The sequence below is a fragment of the Netta rufina genome (assembly GCF_964035555.1).
Source record: "Netta rufina genome assembly, chromosome: 6".
Classification (NCBI taxonomy): domain Eukaryota; kingdom Metazoa; phylum Chordata; class Aves; order Anseriformes; family Anatidae; genus Netta; species Netta rufina.
The window spans coordinates 26,249,202-26,274,754 of NC_140129.1; the positions used below are offsets into that span (position 1 = coordinate 26,249,202).

The 25,553-nt window shown below is 47.8% G+C and overlaps 1 protein-coding gene across 11 annotated transcripts in view; it reads left to right on the forward strand.

Annotated features, from left to right (window-relative positions):
• The window catches only part of CLASP1 (cytoplasmic linker associated protein 1), a 147,693-nt gene that overhangs the window by 14,494 nt on the left and 107,646 nt on the right, over positions 1-25,553 (forward strand). For all 11 annotated transcript variants that reach the window (XM_084289009.1, XM_084289012.1, XM_084289016.1 and 8 more), the window contains exons 3-8: positions 7,999-8,077; positions 8,258-8,361; positions 8,739-8,830; positions 8,917-8,992; positions 10,660-10,757; positions 12,097-12,164. In XM_084289009.1, coding sequence (XP_084145135.1) covers positions 7,999-8,077; positions 8,258-8,361; positions 8,739-8,830; positions 8,917-8,992; positions 10,660-10,757; positions 12,097-12,164 — 517 coding nt within the window. The remainder of the gene's footprint in view (positions 1-7,998; positions 8,078-8,257; positions 8,362-8,738; positions 8,831-8,916; positions 8,993-10,659; positions 10,758-12,096; positions 12,165-25,553) is intronic.

Sequence of the window (25,553 nt, forward strand, 5' to 3'; positions counted from 1 at the left end):
TTAGGAACACTTGCGTACCTGCGAGATGGCTCCTCTCTCTTTTATCTGGCATCAAAAGATGAAAAGGCAACTTGAAAAGCAGCGTGCGTTGTTCATTTGACTTGCACAGCTCATCTTCCTCCCAGTGCAGCAAGCTCCAGCTCTTCACTGAGAGCAAGTCGGTGTCTGGGCACGGGAGTCTGCCGGGGGAGAGGCAAGGAGCGAAATGTGCAGGTCCCAGAGGGGCTGCGGGGCTCCCTCTGGTTGCTGCTCCTTTATTAGGGATGAATGGTGAGCGATCAGTCTGCAGCAGGGCTGTTGGAGCCTCACTTGTTGGTCTTCAGGTGGTTTTCCAGGCCTGCTGGGTCTCAGACTGTGGCTGCTGGAGTGCTCCCACGTGGCACAGCCCGTGTCCGAATCAAACACTTGTGCTGGAGCCTTTTGGGGGCTCCTTCAGTGCAGGTGGTGCTGCTGGGTGTCTTTAAACCAAGACAAAACAAGAAAAAACACCCCTTTCTCCTAACAAGTCCTGCCTGTTAGGAGGAACCCCTGCTTCTCCCCAGTCTTGCAAGACCTGATGTAGAAATCCCTCATGCACGGTCTTTTCCCCCACCTATCCTGGAAATGGCTGGGTTGGAGCTGCTGACTGGCATCCGTAATGCTATGCACATCCTGAAAGTCTTTGATGCGAGATCAAAAGAAAGAAACTAAAATGGTTTTGCAAGGATGAGATTAATATATATATTTTTTAACTCTGCTTTTCATCCAGAAGGATCTGGAAGTACTTCTCAAACCAGCAAAATGGCTAAACCCATCGCTTTAGCATGCTCACCCGTCACTTCAGCGTGCTCTGTAGTCACCAGGCAGTGGTGCAGAAGGGGGTGTGCAGTCTGTGTGGCAAGGCGATCCGACAGAAAACAACCTGGAGGCAGGCCAGTGGATTTCCTATCTGTTGCTGGCCATTCCCTGCTCTTGGGGAGCTCTCACGTACCGGGTGATTTTGGAACCTCCTCGGCCTGCTGGATGTGGCCGCTGTGCGGTGCCATCACGGCTGCTTGGAGGGAGAGGCACAGCACCAGTGTGAGGAGAACATTTGCCCCCAGAGATGCTGTGCCAGGAGGAAATCCTTGCCTATTTCTCACCCTCTTCTCCTCTTGCCTGCTGTGTGCCCCTCTGCAGATGGCGATTACAAGCCAGAGCCCGTCTGGCTGGGCTGCTGGACCATGAGGAGCCGGGTAGGAAGCACCTTTCTCCTGCTGCAAAGGCTTGCTGGGCAAGCAGGAGCCCTGCAGGGGTTAGCTCCGGGGGAAAAGGTGTTTTCTCTCCTGCTTGCATGTATGTGCAGGTGCTGGAGCTAAAGCCGCATGCAGGTGCCTCTCATTCCCAGTTAATGATGCTTTGTGCCCCCAGGGCTCCAGGAGGATGCTTAAAGAAGGGAGAAGCGAGCTGGTGGGACCCAGTAGCTGGGGCTGCTCTGTTTGCCCAGCTCCTGAAGCAACCAGGGTGGATTCGCTCAGGAGCTACAGGAGGGGAAGGGGCTGAGCCGGTGGCCCCAGCAGCAGGTGGCTGTGCCTGCAGGAGGGCAGTTCGTGGCCCTAATCAACTGAAGCGCAGGGTCTGAAGTGAGCTTTATGTTGAGTTGTGTGGCCTGAATGTGCCAATGTTAATTCCTTCTTTCATGCAGTGCCTGGCATGTGTGGGCTGTAAATTAGACGTACGGGTGATCGGAAAGCTCTTCTGAATCACCAGAAGTTTCAGAGCTGTTGTGTGCTGGTAAATGACAGAAATAGCAAATGTCCCAAGCATGAGGAGTTTCGCTGGCTCTCGGGGCAGCTCAGCCTGAGGGAGTCCAAATCCTGCTCACCTCTTGCAGCGGGAAAGAAGGGCTTCTCTGACAGAGCCTCCCTTGTCCGGTCTTCCAGGAGATCTCCTGGTGTGCATGCTTCCAGCTTCCCAGAGTTGGGCCCAAAATGGTTGTGTAAAGCAAGTCCTGCTCGTGCTCCTGTTGTGGTTAGGGTCACTGGTGTAGGGTAAGGGTCCTGCGGAGAAGGAAAGGGTGGGTTTGGGTGTCAGGCGTGGCAGAAGGGCTCTGCCTCTTACCTTGCCTGTCCCCGCTCTGTGGCTGCCCATCGCTCTTCAGCTAAGCCAGTGCTGCACAGTCTGGCTGAGCAGGGTGTCAGCCTTGCCCGGGGGTAACTTTGATTTGCCAGTGTCATTTCTATCTGCAGTGGGTCGTTAATAAGAGTCCATTGCCTGTTCGCCTTCTGTTGTTTGTGCAGGATGTTCACCAGCTGGTAAATGCACTTTTTGCTGCTGTTAATTGTATTTCTAGTGGCAAGGAAGAAACCTGGAGGCTCTGCGGGCGTTGTAATGTGGGGTCCTTGGGAAATGTCTCATCCAGTTCCTTGTTCAGAGGTAACAACCCCGTGTGCCTCGAGGTCTTGTTCAGCTCCTGGGGACAAGGTGTGGGTGCAGTAGCTGCCCTCAGGTCAGTGTTGTGTGGGTGTGAGGGCCACATCCAGCTCCAGCCCTGAGCTTTGGCTGGTGAAAAGTTAAAAACGTGTCAAAAGAGTGCGGGGTCTGCGTTCTCTTGCAGTTCTTTCCTACAGAGAAAGAGTTAAAGAAGAATCTGTGCGCTGCTTCCCTTTTCTCGTGTTTGTGGCACCTTTGATGTATGAATGGGAAAGACAAGGCACAGAACGTGCATGTGTGCTCTCAAAATATTTTTGGAGGAGGGAGGAGAAATCTCTTTAAATGGCGATGTGAGCCTACAGAGGAGCTCTGTGTGGACATTTTTCCTGCACGTATGGATCTCTGGCCCCTCTGTGTGCCTGGGCTGCTGGCACAGCCCCAGCGCTGCAGGCAGGCCCCTGGGGGGTGGCCAGATCAGGCTGTTTCCACCATACAGACTGCACTGCTGGATCTCACCGTGACAAGTTTATGATAGCAGTACCGCTCTGCAGCTCCAGAGGAGGATGTGAAAGCTCTTGCAAACCACCAGGTTATGTTTTTCCCTCATTTTGCGAGGGTGCAGGGAAGTGCTGTTAGCCCCTATTTTGCAGGAGGAAATAAATGAAGGGCACACAAGAGGCGTAACTGCAGTTGGATTCCCTTTGCAATCCTTTGATGCTGCTCCTTTTGTGGAGGCTCAGCAGCTGAGCTGTTAGACTTCTCCGACAACGTCTGGGCTGAAGCAAAAGCAGTGACGGGAGCTCTCTAATCAGCACCAGGGCAGTGCTATCAGGATATTTTATTTCTTGGTGTTGTCCCTGGGCATCGCCACATCTGAGCTCCTCTTTGTGCGAGCGATGTTTCCTGGCCCGATGTGTGTAACTCTGCCTGTTCTCCTGCCGCAGGCTCCGTGCCACGGGCTGCAGGGGGCTCGCAGGCAGCAGCTCTCCTGCTCCCCGAGCGACGTTGCTGCTGCCACAGACCGACGGAGAGGAAGAACAACTGGAGCCTATCGCTGTGCGTGGCTCTGAACTCTGCACTTTTATCGCATGTTGTCAAGTTAAATAAAACTCCTAGAGAAATAAACCAAAAGCCTGCTGCTCTGCACACACACACACACACACACACGTGCTGTTCTTGCCACTTGATCCATGTCGTGCCTCCTTTCCCCTGTGTGACACCGCTGCGATGCAGGATTGGCATGGGTCGGGTCACGTAGCTGCAGCCTTCAGGGACCCCGCAGAGACGTCTGCATTGTGCTTCTGTGCCTGGAGAAGGATCCAAAAAAAAAAAAAATCTCTGTTGCTGTTTCGCTTCCTGCCAGCAAGGTCTTGGTGGTGACACAGCAGCTCATTAAATCCATTCATAAATTAACAGGACTGCTTCTAACTGGAATGCATCAAGCTCCTGCGAGTTTTAATGAACTCTTGGAATTAGTGGCAGCTGAAGGCCTAGATGGTGGGACCCAAACAGACCAAAGTGCTTTGTGTAAGCGTGCCCAACCTGATCTAATTTGGAGCAGGGGTGGGGAGCACGCTGAGCTGCTGGCCTCTGGAGCCCCCTTGCAACCTGATTTTATTGGTGAGCCCTCTTCTGGCTCTGAAGCTCGGAGGGCTTTTGTCTTGTGCCTCCGTAGCCAGCAGGCTGTAGTTCCTCTTCAGCATTGCTTTGCAGCCTGCAGATCTGTGCTGTAACAGCCTCAACCCGTAGTGTGACACCATCTTTTTACTGTCCTATACTCAGTTGCTTCATTTCTTGCAGAGGGTGGTGAAGGCAGTGGGGGTGAGTAGAGCCCGTCCACGAGGTGGAGCTGCCCTGTTGGCTTCTGTGCTGAGCTGGGTGGGTTCCTGCGGTACAGGTGCAGCTTCTGTTCCTCTGGTGTATTCCTGTTTCTTAAGTAAACCATTTGAAATAATTAATCCAAGCTGGTGCTTCAGTTAAACACTGAATTCCCTTCTAGCGTTAACCCCCAAGAGGTGAGGGATGCTTTCTGTGGACTCCCAGCCTGAGTGCTCGTCCAGTGCAGCTGAGACATGGGAGTGTTGATAGCAGCTATTGGCCTCACCTGCTTAAATGTCTTCCTAGGAGTACTTGGAGAAGCCAGGATGCGTGCGGTTTGTCCCGATAATTTTCCACTCGTGCTCTCAGCCACTCTCTGAGCTCGTTCTATCCCCTTCAGAAAACGCTGGCTCCATCACACAGCGCGGGATGGAGCAGGATAGCCTGCTCCAGGTGGCAAAACCTCCTTGGGTTTCCGTGCACAGCGTGGCCTGGGGGTGTTCCCGAGCTGAGATGCGTTGCTCTGCGCTCCTGTCCCGTAGCTGTGTCTGCGGGAGGGGGCTGAGGCCGCCCGCCTGCAGCTGCTGGGGCTGGGGTGGGAGCTGGCAGAGCCGTGCTCCAGCTGGCGCCACGCATCTCGGCAGTGACAGCACGGCACAGGGGCAGACGCATGGCTCAGGGGGAGCTGAAGAGGGGGATGTGTTTAGGAAGGAGGAGAAAGCTCGTTTGCTGTGCGGCTGGGGCACGTGCTGGCTGCTTCTGGCGTGTGGAAAGCATCGCCGCCAGCTAGCACTGACCCTCTGCGTTCAGGGGCTCGCTCAGGCGAGCAGCTCAGCAGTGGGACTGGGCTTGGAAGTGCCCCGTCTGCTCTCCACCTGCACGTACGGTTTTGTCACACCAGCTCTTGAAATCCTCCTCTCTTGTGATGCTGCGCACTGGAAGAGCTGTCCGTGAGCTATCAGACACGTGGTCAGCACCTGCTTCATCTCTTGTGGCTAAAACCTGCGTGAAGATCTGCTGAGCGTGCTGGAAGAACAGCTCTTCTGTGTGAAAACGTGGCTGGGATGCTCCTTTTGGGATGCTCCTTTTGGGATGCTCCTTTTGCCAGCTGCTGTGCCAGTTGCTGGGAGAGCCGGCTCAGCCCTAGCTGTGCCCAGAGGCTGGTAGCACAGAGCCGTGGCTGCAGGTGAGGGGCACGTGAGAGGCCTCTTTGCCTTGCTTTTTGTGGTTAAATGTAGCCTGGCTTGCACCTTTCCCTGCAGCTCCACTGCCCAGTAAATCCATCGTGCTGTTCTTTCTAAATCATTGAACCGTGGAGGCTCTCTGGCAGCTATAACATCAGCTGTTTATTTACTTGGCTGCTTGCTGCGCTCCTCAGCACTTCCCAGCACTCTTTAGCAACAGAAAGTGAAAAAAAGCCTTTTCTGGCGGAAACCAAGGGGGAATTCCAGGCAGGGATTTTGTGCTTACCCGAGCTGGGATTTGGGCAGAATTCAGGCCCTTGCTTACATGGGCAGTGGTCTCAGCGTGGTTTTTCCTTTTGCAGCTTGCAGAGGTATCTCGGATGCTTCTTGTTTTCTCTTTGGAGTTTGTTGTTGGGTCATTGGGGTGTTGGGGATTATGGCAGCGTTTTTGGATGCTGTCGGGCCCCTCAGAAGCATTTCTGCTTCCACCTACAAGGTGCTGAGCATCCTGGAGGTGCTGCTGCTGGAGCTGTTTTTTTTTTTTTTTTTTTTTTTTTTTTTTTTACTGGACCCAGAAAAATGGTTCCTGGGGTTTTCTGCTGTTGAGCAAGAAAGGTCCCCTCGTGCCCTAGCGGTAGCTGTACAAACCACCCCCGTGGTGCTCGCTCCTGACGAGTTTTTCCTTAATGCTCCCAGCATTAGACTTGAGGCCCCTGGGGTTTGCTCCACTCTCGAGCTATGCATTATTTACCAAGCTGCTCCTCTCCTCCCAGACCTGCAAATGAAGGAGGACATTCGTTAACCATTTCTTTTGCTCGCTGTCCAGTTTCCTTGCTGCTAGCTCAGCTGTCTGCCAGGCAGTCGCTCTGCTCGTGGGCGTTGCTGCCCTTTGTGGCTGTCCCAGGCGCTGTGGACTTTGGATGGACTTGGTGGCTGGACCGGGGGCTGAGCGGTGCTCCTCAGGTGCTGCTGCTCGGTGGGTTCTTACAAACAAAGGTTGGAGGTGTGAGAAATGCTCGAGCTCTGTGTTTTTTCCCTGTTCTCTGAAATCCAAAACAGATGTCTGGCCTCTTGTCGGTACCTTAAAACAGAACAAAAGTCACTATAGGGCCCCTCTGTTTGGAAACTTAAATTCCCACACTAATTAATTAAATTTTCTAAATCCTGCGTATTTAAGAATCTGTCTGTGGATGAGAAGAAGCAATGTTTTGCCACGCTCCAGTGGCAAGAAGAAGTTTTGCCACGCTCCAGTGGCAAAACTTCCATCCCGAGCAGGCAGCTGCTCCTGGAGGTGCGGCTGTACTGAATGACAAATCGATGGCCCGACAGCCAGAATCGCTTGTGGCTTCTGAAAGTGCTGTGTGGCAGGCAGGATGGCATCGTGTGGCTCTGGAGAGACTTGGAATTGATAGACCAGGGTTCTTCCCCCTGCCACATCATGGGGTTGTGCCAGTGGAACCGATGGTGCTGCTGCATTTTTGGTGCTCGCCAAAGTGTGCTGGCAGGGGAGCGCACGTGGCTGGGGTCTCGCGTTCGTCCATTGCTGGGGGTTGTGTTACTGCCCCCTGCCCCCACACACGTGCTTGGCTTCAGGACTAAAAAATAGCAAGCGCAGGGAGCATCCCTTGCTGGATCTTGGGGGTGCGGATGTTCTGTGCCCTGAGGAGTTCTGGCAGTGCTGGGGGTGCTGCCATGGCTCCTGTGCTTGAGGCTTGTGCTGCCTGGGAAGGGCTCTTTCTCACCCGTATGTTGTATTTGTTGAGTACATCGGTGCTTCTCCAGGCCATTGCGTATTGAAGGTTATCAAAGGGTATTTAAAAATATTGATTCTGTGGCTGAATTCTCGTACAATTTCTTTTCTGCACCGCTGAGACTCCAAGCCCACCACGCTGACACATGGAGCTGCCTGCAGGCCTTTCAGTGCCACCCAGGCGCCGGGGGCAGGTGCTATGAGTTACCAGAAGCGAGCTTTGCAGTGCAAGACCCAGGTGTGTGAGGGGTGCAGGCACACCCGGGGTAGCTGAGTGGGCAGAGCCCGTTGCGGTGCTGCCGTGTTGCTAACATTGCGCCGGGCAGGCGGTGCCGCGGCGCGGTTCCAAAAATTGCGCCTCGCTCGCGGAGCGGGCGCCAGTTGTGTTGCCTGGCGTTAGCAGTGCCGCCCTCACCACGCGTTCATCGAGCGGCCGCGCAACCCCAAGATAAGGACGGTTGCGGCGCCTCCCCGCGCGCCCGCGCTAAGGGAAGGCCGAGCGCCGCCCAGGTCACGGCGAGGGGACGCGCGGGCCCGGCGCCCCCCGCGCGTCCCCGCGGCTCGGGGGCGCGCCCCGCGTGCCCGCGACCCCCCGAGCTCGCGCCCCGCCCCTCCCCGGCGCCGGTTGGAGCCGCGGCGGGGGCCGGTGAGGCGCTACCCAGCGTGCCCCGCGCCGGCGGGGAGCTGATTTGCATAGGGGGCGTGGTCTCCCCAGGAGGGGTGGGATCGGCGGCGGGAGGCGCCCGTTAGCGCCGCCTGGCGGCCACCCGGCGGGGCTGCAGGCAGCGGGCACCCCGGGGAGCAGAGGTTTAAGGGGAGCCCCGCGGCTGAGCCGTGCCCGTGCTCTGCTTGCAGGTGGTGCTCCTGGGCATCGACATCCTCTCCGCCCTGGTGTCGCGCCTGCAGGACCGCTTCAAGGCCCAGATCGGCACAGGTAAGGGGCCCGCACACAGGGTACGGGGGTGCAGGGCTGCAGAAATGCAGCTTGGAAAGAGGCTGAGCCTTTGTAACGGGGGGAAAAATAAAAATAATAAACTGGAGGAAATAATAAGCCAAGGGGCGTTGAGGTGGTTTCCTTCTGAGAGGTTGGGGTGTCGCTGTGCTCTTCCTGCAGTGCTGCCAAGTTTGCTCGACCGGCTGGGAGACTCCAAAGACTCGGTGAGGGAGCAGGACCAGACCTTGCTGCTGAAAATCATGGATCAAGCTGCTAACCCGCAGGTACGCCTGACAAACCTTCACAGCGTGCAAGTGAGTGACTGGCTGCTGAGCAAGGAGCTGCTCGAGACCTTATGGTTTCAATGCTCTGGTGCTCTGCGGGGTTGTTAATTCTTTCCAGCTTTTCCTTCTATCAGAAGGCTTCTTCCCCTGTGTTCCTGTCCAAAACTCATCTTCTGCTTCTGTAAAAGTATTCTAGCTAGCAGTGAGTTAGGGTGAGTTCAGCAAAGAATAAAGAATTGACACACCTAAAAATGGTTTCCCACCTGTCCCGTTCTGCTGGGATTGATGTAAAGCTTATGTATGAGCTCCAGGGGTGTTGTAGTGCGTGTCTGCTCTGTTTCCTTTTTCCCTGTCTCACCTTCTCTTGTCCTCCGCAGTACGTGTGGGATAGGATGCTAGGAGGATTCAAACACAAGAATTTCCGGACGAGAGAAGGGATCTGCCTCTGCCTTATCGCAACACTCAATGCGTAAGTGCAGCCTCCCGCAGACCCAAGCTGTGCACGCAGGCTTGCCCTGGGATTCATGCTGGTGCCCTTCTGTTCTTTATTGCCAGATCTGGAGCTCAGAGCTTAACGCTGAGTAAGATAGTGCCACACATCTGTAACTTGCTTGGAGATCCCAACAGCCAGGTGAGTGTTTGGTGCGAGTTGCTTCTTAAAGGTGTGCTGATTATCCTCATCAGTAATTGGGGCTCTGGGTTCTGGCTGACAAGTTAGCTGGCCATGCTGCCCTCGGTGAGTGCTGACTGGGAATCCTTTGGTTAATTTTGAATGGGTAAGGTTTGAAACATGTCTCCAACAACATCTAAATCGCATCAGAACTTCAGCAGAACAGAATTGGTCTGCAGGTGATGCGAACAGAACAAAAACCTGAGTGCAGGGGAAGCTGGGGGATCCCTCTGGGCTCAGTGCAGCATCTGAGCACCTTTTAGGTATGAACCCCTCTGGGCAGGGAGGGCAAAATGGGACCAGTCTGACAGCCTAGCCACGAGTTGTGTGAGGAGGTTGTGAGTAAGGGCTGGAAGCGAGCTAAGCTGGATGGGAGCCTTAAATCCACAGAACAAGTCAAAAAGACGTACTGGAAAAAAAGAGCCTGTCACTTCCATCTACTTTCTGGGGCAGGCACCTGGGGAAAGGGTTTGTGTTGGCCATATTTCCATGGCTGTTAGGGCCTCCACTTGCTAAATCATCTTGTGCCTGAGCTGGTCAGATACAAATCTCTTGCTGCGAGGGTGCCTTCTGAGCCGTGGGACATCTCAGCCTGCTGATGCTCGGTCAATGCTGCCCTCTCTTGGTGAAACGTGGTGCAGAGCGAGATCCATGGCACGCGCAGTCTTTCTCCCTTTTGTTGGGGATGTGAGAGGCTTCTGATTGCCATTTTCAGATGGAGTGTTTTTTTTTATTTATTTTTATCTAATTAAGAGCTTATGTAACACGGTGAGCAGCAGTTAGCTATCATGTAAATCCTGTTATACTTCCTGAGAAATAAAATTGAGCCCTGACGTTTTGCTACTGCTGTGGCAGCTTAAAGCCAGCGTGGTGGTAGGGGCAGCCTGCCTCACCCCCTGTGGGGTTCACCCCGTCCCCAAACAGACCTCTGCGAAGCTCGGCACAAACCTGCAACCCTTCGGGGCTGCCCTGGGAGGGCACTGGGGGCCAGCTCTTCCCGTGGGAGGCAGAGGGTAAGATATGCCCAGCAGTCAGTTTTGCAAATGAGTGTGGAAAACATGCAAAGCTATTCAGCAGGGAATCTAGGCTGTGCTCCTTCCTGGTGCTGCTGAGCTACCTTGGACAGCAGGTAAAGCACGGGGTGTGCAGCTATTGATGGCCTCATGCTGCTGCTTTGCTGTGCTGTTAGGGTGAATTTCATTTATCATCAGGTAAAGATTGGCCAGAGAGTCAGATGCTTTTGGTACTTTGACCCTTGTGGTATTTTTGCTTCCTCTGCTGGCAATATCCAGCCCAGGACCAGCTTTGTGCAGGAGCAGTGGGTCTGGGGGTTCTGACTGGGAAACTGCTCCGTTGGCAGCTCACTCAGGTGTTCCCGTGGTGACTCAGGTGCCTGATGATCCCTCCTTCCATATTTTATCATCGGCACGGAAAGTTAGGTAAAATTAGCCCTCCTGATACTGCTAATGGAATACACTGATACCGCTAGGAGCAGAGGCTTTTGTGATCATGTGTATGGGGCAGCTGTTGTTGCTGGGAAATATGCAAATCTCTTTCTCCAAAGTAGGGCAGGGATTTATTTATTTAAATTATAAAGATGACTGATTTCTCTCCTATCCGATGTTCAGGTTCGAGATGCAGCAATAAACAGCCTTGTGGAGATCTACAGGCACGTCGGTGAACGTGTAAGGGCTGATCTCAGTAAAAAAGGATTACCCCAGTCTCGGTAAGTTGAGAAGATCCTTATGTTTTAACTATTTTTGTGTTGTTGTTGTTGTTTTTTTTTGTTTTGTTTTGTTTTTTAAACCCTCCTTTTTACAAGGCTTCATGTGCTGCATGATTGAACCATTTCTTGGGATCAGAGTTTTTCTTTCATCCTTACATGCACCTACCTGGGATTTTTGTTTAACGTGGATCCTGTACCTTTGTCTAAGTATCTCAAAATTATGGCCACGGCATCTCTTGAAAGCTAACCAGTTACCCGAGTTGAGATGTAACGTGGTGTTTGTCCTATCTCTCTAGAGAGGGCATTTAAAGTAGCCTGGGTGTATGTGACTTACAGGGTTGTCATCTGGAGAACCCTGTAGTCAGTGTCATCAGTTACAAGGCTTTATTAAAACAAACAAGGCAAACGTAAACAGGCTGTCTGTGTCTGCCACTAAATCATACTCAACGTTTTAGTCAGTGCTAGTTGACTTGTTGGGGACAGATGCTTAGTGTAGGGCTTGTGATCTTTGACAATGTGAAATCCAGGAACTTGCTGTTTTGTTTTGTTTTGTTTTGTTTTGTTTTTTAAGCCTGTGCTTTTCTGAGACCTGATGTGTGAGGTGGTTGCATGGGAGCCTTTATTCACCTCGCCTGCAGCTTCCCCAGCTGCATCCTGGGCTGTGTGTGCAGCTGCCTGGGTGGCGATTTGTTTCTGTGCTTCTAGTTTTGCTGCCGTTCCCAGTGTGCAGGATCAAACATGGTTAGATGAGAGGATGGAGGAGATGGCAGTGTGTCAGTGCACAAAAAGGCAGCAGGGAAAGAGGTGGTTTCAGAGGTGGGGTGTGATACTGTTGCCTCTTGTTTTCTAGTGAAAGCATCTGCTGCACCATGGCCTGAAGGGGAATGCTCTCTAGGAGGGAATAATGAGATGGGGTAAAGATCTGCTCTATTGGGCCCATGACATGATTAGGAAAGAAATGTCATGGGCAAACAAGAACATTGTGCAAAGTTTGCATTTTTTTTTCCTGTTGTATTTCTGCAACCAGTTAAAAATAGGCAAAGCAGTAATGAACTGGAAATGCATTTACAAGGAGACCTGCCATATCTTCAGCAGTGCAGGATTTCCGATCATATTTCTTTTGTCTGTATAGTATCACTGTTTTTTTTCTTTATCAGCTACTGGACATTGTGATTTTTTTAATAATTTTAAAGCAACTGTCTTCCACATTGACATTTCTGATGGTGTTTCCAATGATGTGAATGAAGCAAAATCTGTCCTGTAATATCTTAAATAAGAAAGTTCCTAAAAGTTAAATTCAACTACTGATTGTAGATTAATTTCTTTAACTTTCAAACAGGTTGAATGTAATTTTTACAAAATTCGACGAGGTCCAAAAGTCTGGAAACATGATCCAGAGTTCAGGGGGTGAGTAGAAGTGCCTGCATTCTTTTTGGTGCCTTCAGTTGGTGAGACTATGGATGGAAAAATAGTATTCTGCTAGGAAAAAACAAATATGGGGATCATTCAGAAATATACACACAGCTTGATTTGACATTTAGTTAGTCTGCTCTGTGCTCCTGGTAGTATTAAGGCGAATTTTAAGAACAGAAGGTATTGCTAACTCTGTTTTCCTCCTGACTTCCATTAGCAAAATACAACTTCTGTTTTCAAGTCCATGGGCATCTTTCTTTAAATTGATAGCAAAATAAATAGTAAATTAAGAGAAAAAGCCTTTTCAGTTTTAATGCCCTACAAAGCACAAGGTGTACATACTAACGTAGTGTCCTATTTAATATTCATACAGTTTAGGAATTGTATTTTGCAATTTCTATGTTTGTATGCTTTGTATGAGTATCACTGGTAACTAGAGTGAAAGCTCTTATAATAGCTTTCTTTTTGCACTTGTCCAAGCACAGAATTTTGCTTGCTTTAAGAACAAGTGTCTTGTTACTGCTTTTCTTATATCATTCATTTTTAGAAATGTTTTTGAGATGCTTTCTGGTTCAAAGGAGGGAATTCATCTTTCTGCCAAGAGCTGAGTAGAGCAGAGGTGGAAAAATGCGGGTTCAGTGCTGCAGGTTCATTTTATTCATCAGGAATGAATAAAATGGACTTATTTGAAAATTAAGTTGTATTTTGGGTTATTCCAAAATGTCATATGATATTCCCTTCTACATCTGTAAGTGATGAAAACCTGTAACAGGTTCCTCTGTGTTGGAATGGGTTAAAACTCCTCCGTGCTTTTGCATGATGTAGGAAAATACGGTCTGTACACGTAGATGGTGCTTAGAGTGGCCTCATCTGCTCACGAGTGCAGCTGAGGTGCAAATCTCCTTGTACTTTTTTAAAGGAGAAAGTAAATATTTAATCCCTTAGCAAACACCTTGAGGTTTACAACCTCTAGATGTTTATTCTGAAATCCTAGCTCAAACTGAAACAAGCCTGCTCTTGATCCAACTTCCAGGCTTTCCACAGGCTAGGCTATGGTAGGAATTTTGTTTTGCTGGCAGTGCAATGGACTGGATTTTCAAAACAGGAAAAGTTCACTTGGTGTATCATACCGTGTAGCTTGCTGTTCTCTGTGCCTTGTGAGATGTGTTGCTACTTTGTCATTTTAAACAAATGACGTGCTGGGATGATGTCTGTGGGTGGGATTTCTGCTGGGTCTTTCCTCTCTGAGGAGGGGAAAAGTTTTGAGTGGTTATGGTGCCACTAGCTAAATTTAAGCTAAATTTACTCAGGGTTTTTCAAAGCCAAATGAAAGAGATTTTTGTAGAAAGTCAGGTATGTCACAACTGATTAGAAGAGTATTAATATGAAAGAGGTGAGGTAACGTGTAAGAATTGAACTTCACTGAAGAGTGAAAAGCTAGAATTAATTTGGATTTGCAACGCAAGTTTTAGTTCTGCAATTATTTTAGGATATGCAGGATCCTGAGCAGTACCAGAGCCGTCACTTGCTAATGGTTGGCTTCTGAGAGGTGGTTCTGGTCTCCAGACTGAATGTCCCAGCATATGTTATGACGTGATTCATAGCTGCTGGCAATCTTGAAAACATCAAAAGAAGCAAGATGGGACAATAGGGATGACCTTTCGTAGGCAGATGATTCTTGGTGTGCCATCTCTTTCCAAGAAAGCAGACCATATGTTTTAAAGCTCAGTCAAGGAAGGATTCCTTAAGAACATGACCTTTCTTTTTTTTTTTTTTTTTTCCCCCCCCCAAAAAAAAACAAACAACCAAGAAAGTAAAGCATCTATCTGTATTAGATTTATTACTTTTAGGCTTTACTGAAAATTTAGTTTTCCTCTGCCACCATTCTGATGAATGTGACGTTTAAATCCCTTGCATATGCACTGCTGAGGACCTTACACACCCTGTCTCATGCCCTTGACTCTACCAACAATCTTTTTGTGCTTCCCAGCACAAATACTTTTGTCTTCCTCACTCTGCTTAACCCAACCTGATGTCTCACCGTCCTTGCCTGTGCAGTGGCGGGATGCAGTCCCTGGTGTGTTAGCATTTCTTTTCTGTTGAAACTCCTGAGTGGGCACCAAAAAGTCGCAGAGGGAAAGAGGGGTTGAGGAGCGTGGAGGAGCACTGCAAGGTGCAGGAAGGATAGGCTCTCCTGTTGGTCTACCGGGATGCTTTCCATCTTTTGCCAAGGATGAGAAAATCGGTAGTTTATCTCTTTGAGGTTGTGTAAGCCAGTGATGAGGCTCATCTTCACCCATGGTCACAAGTTTGTTATGACCTGAAGGCAAGTCCTGTAGGGTTTCCTGTGTCCCTGATGCCTCCTGCAGCTTTTGAACAAAGGTGACATTTTCAGCATCTGTCACCAGGAAGAACGATAAATATTGCATGACCGAAGGATTAGCCTTTCTCAGGCAACAGCTGTCTCAGCATTGTTAGTCCTTTGCTTCTGGCAGAGCACGGTATCGATTATGAGGATGCCTACCTGTTAGTGTTGGGAGCACTCCTTTTGGTTTGTAACTCCCAGGCCTTGCCTACAGCAGCAGCAAACACGTGAGCACGCTGCTAGCCCTTGGTAAGTGACGTTACATGGCCTGGATGGGATCACTTCAGGCAACGTGGTAGATTTCCACCAGGTCTTAAAAACTCACGTTAGTGCCTCTCTGCACCTACCTTGTTCTGTTTCCAGCTCTACACAGCCTGCGTTCGTGTCCCAGAGGTTTTGGGAAGCAGACAGGCAGATGTTTGTGCAGCCTGCAGCTCTGTAAGCACTCGTCAGCATTGCAGAAGATGCAGCAGCACCTGCTCACGCTGGATTTTCTGCCCTGGATGCTCCCTGCATGAATAAAAGCAGTTTGTTACTGAGCCCTGGCCCAGGACAGCTGGAGTGTGCTAATTACAGCAGGGTTTGAAAATGGTTGGCAGAGCTGGCTTCTCGCACAACACAGCGTTACTGGGCAGGTGGGAAGGTGAGAATCCTTTCTGAAAGGGTAAAGCGTGCCAACATATCTGGTCAAAGAAGAATTTGGGTTAAGATTGATCCTTTAGATTTCAGGTTACTGCTTGGGATGAGATTTCTGGACTGCTCCCTCTGGTGAGTGGGATCAATGCTAGTGCTGCTGGTCACTGAAGATTCAAATAAAAAAAAAAAAGTAACTGCAGCAGCATTGTTTGTATATCAGGAGTAATTTGAAGATTAGTAAGGTTCCTGTAAGTTGCTAAAGACTTCTTTTAACTGATGCTTTCTATGACACATACACAGGTGAACATTTTATTCAGCTTACTAGTGAAAGTCCTTTAAAGAACAGGATGTGTTCTGATCCCATCTGTAAAACAAATGAATCAGCTCTAATCAGGCTGCGAGCTTTGTCAAGAACCAAAGCTAGGAATTATTTCCTTATATTTCCTTTTGTCTACTGTGGTCCATTAGTGTTGCTTTGGCTTTATCTTGGTGGCTGATTTTTTTGGCTAGGTTTTGTGTTCACTGTTGGATAACAGAAGAATCAAGCGAGTGGCGGGGTGGGGGAGGTTCGCATTGTGCGAGGTGTTTCGTGAGGAGGGAGGGAGGTTTTGGTATGCTGAAGTATGCTGCTTGTTGCTAGGCTACCAGCAGACCTGGTGTCTGGAATATGAAGTTAAAATCCACATTGGGTTTCTCGATGATTCGTGGTGCATCTCTGTTTTGTTATCGGGCCTGTAATTAGTCAGCCTCTTGAAGCAAAAATTATAGTTTTTCCCCCCTTCAGGCTTTCAGCAAGCTAATTATTTTTTGTATAACTGCTTTTGCTAATTATGCAGATGCCTTTTTCCCCTGGGACAAATACGTTTTCAGCATGAAAGAGCCAATAATTGCCAGCGAGTCAGCTGCTGTCTTCGCGTGGCGTTGCGTGATGATCTTTAATTGGATGTGATACGGGGAGAGGCTAGTGGACATAAACAGGCTTTCATTTACTCCAGGAAATTCATGCTGCACAGGCTTCCTCGGCCTCGTGTCTGGAATGACCTGAGCATAAAGCATGCAATTTTTTTTCCGTGGGTTTGAATTCTCTTGAGTCTACCAGGAGCCTGGAGAACTTTGTATTCAAGATTAGGGACGTGCTAAGTGATCTGCTGAGAGATACAGATGGATAGGAAATGATCCAAACCAGAGCTATTAATAACCACACTGCTTTGGTGCGTTTTTCATGCTCTTGATCATTATGGTATCATGATACCATGTGTTAACGTGAGATATTTGCATGTATGTGTTTATTTTACGTGATGTGATTTCTGTGAGGCCCTTCGACACAGGTGTGTGCAGGGACCCTGCAGTGGTGTGCCAGTAACGTGGGACCTGTCAGTATGAAGGGGACCGAACTGCCTTTTCTACACAGAATTTTGCATTTGCTCAGGAGAGCAAGACTTAAAAACAGTGGAGGTGGTAGCGGGCTTGGGCTGCAAGGAAATGAAACAGGAGATGTAACGCCAGCAGTCTGGAGCTGAGATCTCCCCCCACGTATGCTTACACACAGTAAGGCGAGAGGAGGATGCAGCTTTAGTTGTTGCCTGGTTTTGTTAGATTTCTAGGAGTAAGCAGATTAAAACGATGCTTAAATAGCAGAAATGATGATTCCAGTTGCTGAAAGCCTGAGAAGAAGGAACAGAGTTATTCCTGGACAGAACCACTTCTGTATTTGAGGTGTTGTTACTCTAAGATAAGTAATGCTACTTGTTGGGTCGATTCTCTTTTGGTTTAAGAGAAATTTGACAGCTCAGAGGCAATTAGCTGAAAATTACCTATTCTAGATTCCCATGTCACGCTAGTAATAAAGCTAGTCACTGGGTGTCACTTTGCTATTTATTTTAAGGAGAAAAATAACCAAGTGCTGCCATGTGCCTGTGGGTGGGACATTGTTTGTTTGTCAACACACATCCCAGCACCAGAATTAGAGTGGAAGGAGGGGTGAGTTTCTGTGATATCACAGAGAGGTTTTGAACTGACAAACACCATGCTGTGCTTCTTGCATTCATGCCTCGTTGTGCAATTTAATTTTCCATTACGGCTTGTTCTCTATTTTGTTTTCAAGTTGAAATAGAAAATGAAATAGGAAATTAAATTGACTCAGCATTCCCTTGCTATAAAAAAAGCAAGGAAAGACCCTTTTATCCCCACAGGGGATGAGAAAGTAATAGTGTCTATGATTCAAAAATCAGTGCTACCAGCTGACTGCACATCCTTGTGGAAGATATAAATGGGCAAGAGCAGCTCGGTTTCCTTCCTATTACACAAATTTGTAAATAAGCACATTGCCGCACTCTAGATTTAAAATCCTTAAATTTAAAGGGGAGTGATGTGAGCAAACAGGCAGGGGAGGACAAATGGTGCTCAGCTGAGTGCTGAACAGGCTTTTATTTTGGAGGAGAGGTGGCAATCATCTGCTAGGTCACACAGAGAAGTCATTTAGGAGGGTGGAGAGTTTGCTGGTGGTTAAGTTATGGAGAGCCATGTACTGTAGGGCTGCTTTCGGAGCACAGTGCTCTTCCTCAGCATCTCAGGAGCACTGCAGATAATGACTACAGGGAAAGGTAGGTGCTAATGAACATGCCACGGGGGTGGGTGGGTTTATTTGTTAGCATCCGAATATTTGCATGTTAAATTTCTTTTTAATATTGTGAAGAGACTGAAGCAATCTTGCAGTAGAAGTGAAACTAAGAGCCTGTAAGCATCTGTGGCACGGTGACATCGAGTTCAGCTGAAGCTTCTATAAAATATGATAAATGATCTGTTTGACAGGGTTAAAGGAAGAGTATGTCTATGTAAGGATGCAGGATGTGCCATGAGAGGGGTGAAGGGCAGGTATTTTCAGATGTCGTTGCTGGTTTGTGCTGTTTGGTCAGTAAAGCTTTTATTTCTGAAGTGGTTCTTTTTGCAGTATCAGTTGGGAAGTTTATTTAAATTGGATGTAACTCCCTTTGAGGTAACACTGAATTGTAGTTCCAACAATGTGCTGAATGGGGATACCACCGGCTTTTTTCTAGTTTTGTATTAACTACATTTTTGTAACAGAAAAGGCTACCTGTGCAAGTCAGAGGGGCAGGGGGGAACGAGGTGAATGGAAATTGAAAGGCAGAGGAGCTCTGCATCTATTCACCCGTGAAGAATTAATTTATGGGATGGAAGTATGTTTTGGGTTTATTTTGGGTACATTGTAAGCCTGTGCCTTTCATCTTAGCTGTTAGAGGAATTGATTTCTGTTAGCCGTCTTTGCAGAAGCTGTCTTTTTTTCTGCATTTTCTCCATTCAGTGTGTGTGTTGTCTGTCCTGCTGAAATACCTGGTGTGCTGTGGATAGAGCAGGTGAATTGAGCAAGTTTGAGATTGCCAGCATCTGAGCTGCATGGATGTTGGGTTTGTGTTGTTTACCCTCTCAAGATGAGTTAATTGGCAGCTCTTGTACTGGATTTAGGAGGTGGAAATCACCTGGGTAAATTGAATACCATGGGATTGATATTGCGTGAGCCTACTTGCTGTTTTTACACCCAGCTCTTTAGTCTTCAGATCCTGTCGTAATATTGTGATCTGCCAACACTATTGCAAGGCAATCAGTACGCAGCTTTTTCAGAGGAGGCAGGGGATGCATTTATGTGGTGTTAATTCTGAACAGTGGATTAATGCCTCCCACCTCTGGGAACCAAAATGCAAAAACCTGTATTGGTCAGTTCTTAATCTCATCAGTGAACTACATTGCCTGTCACTGGGCCACGTTACTGTCTATAGCTGAGATACCTTCTTCCTTCTGTCTCCTCCTGTGCAGGTGACAAGAGAGGAATTCAGAACATCTATTTTTTTTTTTATTTTTTTTTTTTTCTAAAATTGAAATTGTGTGTTGAAGAATTAATGTACATACCAGATTTTTTTTTTTAAAGAAACTAAGCACGTATTTGTTAATGAAGCACAATGATGTCCTCATGCTGGAAACTTCTCAGCTTTGAAGGATTAGCTGTTGTCATGAAGAGCCTGGGGTCACAGTCCAGCTGGTCTTATCTGGGAAGGGAAGTGTCTGGTTGGAAGTATCTGACCTCCGGGTTGCCATTGGTTGTTGGAGCTGTGATAATAGTTGATAATGTCAGAGGAAAAGTAAGTACAGGAGTTGTTAGGGCTATTATTGTCGCCTGGACTGAATCCAGAGTGCTTTTCGTGTTGACCTACCTCATGCATTGGGAATAAGCTACTGGCTTTTCCATTGACACATGTATTATTCTGTGGATGCAATGTGTTTTTAGGTAAAGGCTGAATGTGAGTAAGCTCAGTGGAGCTCTCACCTTGAGGATGGCACCTTCTTCAGACAATAGGATTCTTTTGCAAGGAAGCAGTGGACCAGTTACTTTGGTTGCATGTCTACCACTGTCATCACTGTCATAACCCTTGGCGATTTTATATGGATACAGAAGCACTCTTTTGGCAAAACTTTGGTGTAACCAAACAGAACCACTTCACCATTGCATTTCATGGCATTTCTAACATCCCTGCAAGAAGCATAGGCTGAAGGATCGGCCAGCTAAATGATGAGATTCTGCTGTTTAGAGTGGAACTCATGAACAAAAGATGAGCATGCACAATTCCATTAATACTAACACAAGGTAAAAGCATAAATAACCTGCACGTTTGGAGATGAACTTCTTTATGCAGGGCCTAGTCTCTTTCCCATTGGTGTAAATACCATGTGGATCAGCCAGACCTCGGCAGTTGTTTTAAAGGCCACATCAAATTTGAAACACATTGCAAGGTCAAACCTGCAGTCCGGTGTCTGTAACAAAACTTAGAATGAGTTACAGGTAATACCATACCCTTCCCATGGAAACTGCAGTAACATCTGGTAGAGCTATGCAGATGATCACAAAGCACTGTGTACTTTTTTTCTCCATCTTCTTTTGTATCTTTCTGTGTCACATTGATTTAATCTTTAAAACAAAACCTCAAATCTGCAGCTATTGCCCTGAAAATCTCTGGACCAGTCTCCTAGGATCTTTTAAGCCACTGGCCCAGCTAGCACTCCCTAGCACTTTTGCCAGAGAGAGCTAGGTAGGGGTCAAGGCTGGATCAGTATCAACTCCAGTGACATTTTCAGGTAAAAGGGCTAACTCTAAATCTCATGTTTCTGATCTGTTAGTTTTTACATGTATTACTCAGAAGTCAGTAGGATTGTTCATACACGTGTCTACACCTCGATCATTTTGAGTGCAGCAATGATGTCTTTGTCTGTCAATGAAGTCTTTCAGTTCTCAAAGAGAGTCAGGAGTATAAATTACTCAAGTACCACATATAAAGGTTGATGTGCTAGGGGCAAGCTGGTATGAATGAGAAGCATCCCATGGTCATGTGCTCTGGATTTGTGAAGCTTCTTGGGCTTGTGTTTATGTATTTTATACCCTTTGGCTTCAGCACTTGCTGGGGAAGCACACTAAAGTACTTCACTGAGCAGAAGCAGTGGTATCACATTTTTCCCTGCTAGGGAAGAATTACAGAACTGTTCTTGATGGAGGAAACTTTGCCTGAGGCTTACAGATAGCTTAGAATCACAGAATATCCTGAGTTGGAAGAGGCCCACAAGGATCATCAAGTCCATCTCCTGGTTCCGTACAGGACCACCCCAAAATCAAACCACGTGTCTGAGAGCATTGCCCAAATGCTTCTTGCACTTGGTGCTGTGACCACTGCCCTGGGGAGCCTGTCCCAGTGCCTGACCACCCTCTGGGTGCAGAACCTTTCCCTAACCCCCAGCCTGACCCTCCCCTGTCCCAGCTCCATGCCGTGCCCTCGGGTCCTGTCGCTGTGCCATCTGCAAGCTTGCTTAGCATACCTTAGGCCCTGCATCGAAGTCATTTATGAAAACATTGAAGAGAACTGGCCTTAAAGTAGAGTCCTGTGGGAACCTCTCTAGTGACTGGCTGCCAAGCTGATGTAACCCCATTTGCTGTAACCCTTTGAGCCTGACCACTCAGCCAAGTGTTCACCCATTGTGTTATGTTTTTGCCTGTCTGTTTGCTGGACATTTTGTCCAGAATGATATTGTGAGAACAGTATCAAAATCTTTGCTGAAATGCAGAAAGGCTACAACTACTGGCTTCCCTTGGCCAACGAGTCTCCCCAAACAGCAGCTGATGGTGGAGCTTGTCCTACCTATCTCGTCCTTATGTGCTGGTTCTGCGGCCAGGCCTGGGAACTGGGTGCTTGAAAGTAGTCTCCTGATACTTCTTGTAAGCTGTTTTTTATGTAGGATCACTGTCCCTCTTAGAGCTAAATTGCTGGCCTTAATCAGCAGTCTGAGCAGTGACCAAAGACTGCTCGGGGGAGGTGGAATTTCTCACACCTTTTTTGTGGCTTTGAATTCCTGTGCTGCTGCTCCCATTTATTTGATGAGATTTGTTTTCAGGCTGAGCATGGCATAAGCTGAACAAGTGAACTGAGTTTGGCTGCTGTAATCATCAGCTTCTGATGGAGAAACCATTCATCCCCAGGTAACTGGTGAACCTACAGGGCAGGCTTTTAGCAGAAATAAGAGCATGAGACGCATCCCTGCATGACGAAAAGCATCCCTGCCCTCGCAGAACAGAGTTTGTGTAGCGTACCCACAGCAGCTGCAGTTCCCAGAACCATGAGATCTTATTCAAGTGTGCTCCAGTGTCTAGATTAAAGAGCACAACATTGTTTTTAAAGAACCTAGGAGCCGATGCTTTTGCAGGCTTAAAGCTAGCCTTACGTGGAGTCTCATTTTCCATATTCAAGCAAGTGATCTTATCCTGGACCAGACTGATTATGCTGTCAAGTTCATTTCTGAGAGAAAGCCATACTGATACAGATGGTGTGCCCGGTTTTAACATACAGCTGTACAACAAGTAACTGCAGTTACAGCCCTGGGAGTCAGGGGCATAAAGAGGAGCTTTCTGCTAAACACAGGAGCGGACAAGTGCTGATTTGTTACTCCAGCATGAAGTACAGTTAATGCCTTGTGCGTACTTGGCTCTGGTCTACCATTATGCTGCCCTCCTCCTTCATTATGTTTGGCTGGAGTATGTTGTTTGCTGCTCAGATACAGTGATGTGAAATAGAGCAAGACCAAACTGTAAGAAGCGTCCTATTTTTTGTAGTATTAAGACAGCAAATGCTGTATAATGACCGGGTTTCTTTTGCTTGCTGAAGGAATTAATTCTGCCCTGCTTGCTCTGTCAAAGGAATCCTTTTGTTGCATTGTGAGAAGCGGTTTGAATCTTTTATTTGTTTATTCCCCTGAAGCCCAAGACTACAGACAGCCCTGAATAATCCTTGCTTGGTTTACAGTGTACGTGTAGCCTGCAGGGAGCTCGCTGCAGCCAAAGCTCTGAGGAAAAAATGCTGATGACATTTTCATTGCAGTTGGCTTCTGAGTGGAGCCAGGTGAATCTTGGTGCACACAATGGGCTGTAGAGTAAGAGATAAACATCTTCATTCACTGTGCAGCATCACTCGAAGTGCTTGTCTTAGGAGTGGCAAAATAGCAGCTGGGTTTCCAGACCAGCTCCTTTTTCTTCAGAGCTCTAACAAATGCTGTTAGATGCTTGCCCTGGAAGTGTCTGGTATAGCTGCAGGTATTAATACTCGTGTCCACTGAATATGAAATATTCCAGGATTTCTCTGGAATAGCAATTTGTCAGTGCTGGACGCTTATGTGCAGACATGGGAAAGACAAATTCACACTTTCTTGACTCCAGATCTGCTCCCTTTGACATTAACAGATCTATCTAGTGACTTTAATGAACAGGGTGCTCTGTAAAGTGCTGTTTGACTGTGTTATAGTAGCCTTGCGTGGATGTTTTAGGCAACATTGCTTTAAGTCTTTCAGGGGGAAGAAGAGTAGCACTTTTATGTATGAAATAATGTCAACACCATTTCTCCTAATGTCTCCTTTCTGCAACTGGCCGTGGCTCTTGCAGAGTTGCTGCTGCCCCCTCTGCCCCCCACCATTCCTCATGGGTCCGGTGTGGGTAGGGGAAAGGTGCGCCCGTCTTCCCAAGAAATGATGCACGTCTTCTACATATACACCTATCTCTCCTGAGTAACGGCGCTCCAATCTAGTGGAGCTCTGGCTCATAATGAGACCTGACACTTCTAATTAGGCCTGCTTTATGAAGAAGGGGTCTAACTTTGTTCTTGATGATTTGATTTCTCCCACTGCACCCCCACCCTAATTATTACTTGCGAACATGAGAGAGCAGGGGCGGTCCTGGAGCCAGCGCTGGAGAGGCAGGGGCTGGGCATGCTTCTCTCCCTCTGTAGCTCTGCCAGTGCATTTCAGCTCTGATTTACACTCCTGCTGTTTGAGCTTTGCGCTGGGCAGGAGCTGAATCTGCAGAGATTTCTTATCACACGAGCTTTTATGATGCAGAGAGACAATCACGCTCCTTTTCACTTGAGACTTAAATAAGACCTGATCCTGAGCTTCCACGGGCAAAATGTTTATGCACCAGCTCCCTGAAACTTATTCTCTAGTCCCTCACCCCCTTAAGCCTCATACTTGTCCCTAGTGCTTTCCTCAAATGTGTGGTTTTCGTGACGTGCTGGCCCTTGCCTCGCTATGCTAGGCATCCTGCAAGAATCTGGGTCTGGGTTGGTTCTTGTTTATGCATATACAGCGTGCTCCTTGTGTACTGCTCCCTTCCATCCTGCTCCCTGAAGCCTATTTATTATTATTATGTGTTCAGCTTTGTCCCTGTTTCTGTACAAGCTATTTCTTGTTTCTGGGAGTGTCACATAAGCAGCCCTGTGCGTGCTGTTGACGGAGCACGTGGGTAGGATACTGGGTAAGGGGAAATTTTGGGACATAGCTGCACTAAATCCTGCAGAAGAGTTCAAGGCAAACATGGAGCCTTTATTTTATTTTATGCAAGTTGCAGTAGCTTGTGTACTGCAGGGCTGGGAGGGGACAGCCTTATGCTTGTTTTCTCCATGATCTGATAGGGTTTTTTGGTATTGTGGATGGTGACACACCGGAGCAGATTGTGTAGAGAATCTCAGTCCTTGGAGATTTTGAAGGTTTGGCTGGATGAGGCCTTCAGCAACCTGGTACAGCTCTGAGCAGGAGGTTGGGCCACCTGACCTCCAGAGGCCCCTTTCAACCTAAATTACTCCGATTTTGTTTTTCATTCAGTAGGAGACAGTAGTTATCTAAGATCTCCGAGTTAATCGGATGTTTCTGACTCGGCACTTTTATGGCAGTGTGTGTTAGTAAGCTGGAGACAAAGATTGCTGGTGTCATTTGATACCGTGCATTCACCTCTTACCGAGCACCGCAGCTTATCCAAAGTGATACCAGAGCTAAAGGCAGAAAAAGAAAAATGTGACCTCCACTAACAGCACAGCTCAGTGTCAGCATAAAACACCTGCAAGCCATGACAGAGGCACCTCTGAAAATGGCAGCGTGTATCTTTTATTGCCGATTAGCCTCTGCTGAGCTGATGTTACCCGAGAGCTGATGAGAATGCTTCATTCTGGTTTTATTGATCTGCTGTCAGCGTGGCTGTCGAGTTGTGCATGGGAGTATTTCAATAAAGAGTTAAGATGCAGATTATGCTTTGAGTTTAATATGAAAAACCTAAAGCTTGATATTTAAACATCGGATATATTCTAATTATTTATCAGCGGATCTGCTTGCTACATATTAATGGCTGAATCTGCATTTCATTCCGTTTAATCTTCTTGCCGTACTTCAAAATACCCTTTTTAAGTCTTCTGAACCTTTATTTTTAATTGTAGGCTTCTTTGGGTTGCTGAGCTCTGTGTTCCAGTTTCCCATGTAGAGAAGCTACACATTTCTGGACTCATTTTTTGACCCTTTTCTGTCATGTTTATGAAAGGAAGCTAAGTAAACCAGGTTTAAATATAATCTTTGTGCCCAAAGCAGGGGGGAACCTCCCCAGACAAACCCACCCATGTTCCAGGCAGCAATTATCGGTGGCTCTTTGTGTGAATGGGAGGGGGCTTCCTGGGGCTGGCAGGGATTAGTAGGATCCTGGGCTTTACTGTTAAACAAAAATAAAACGAAAACTACTAGAAAACAGGAAGGAATGGAAGTTCTTTGGGAAATACCCGATGTTCTGTGTTCTGTCTTCACGGGGTCTGTCTGTCAGTGAAAACTTCAATTTAGTCTCCTATGTAAATGGAGGGTGTGTGATAGTAGGCTCCCACGAATCTTTGCATGGGAAAGAAGGCATGACAAACAGGTATAAAAAGGAGGCTAATTTCTTGGACTCTTGATTTTTTATTAATGCTGGTATGTGAAGGTGGAGTTAAAATTCATGCTTGTCGATTAAAACACCTGAACTTAGTTGT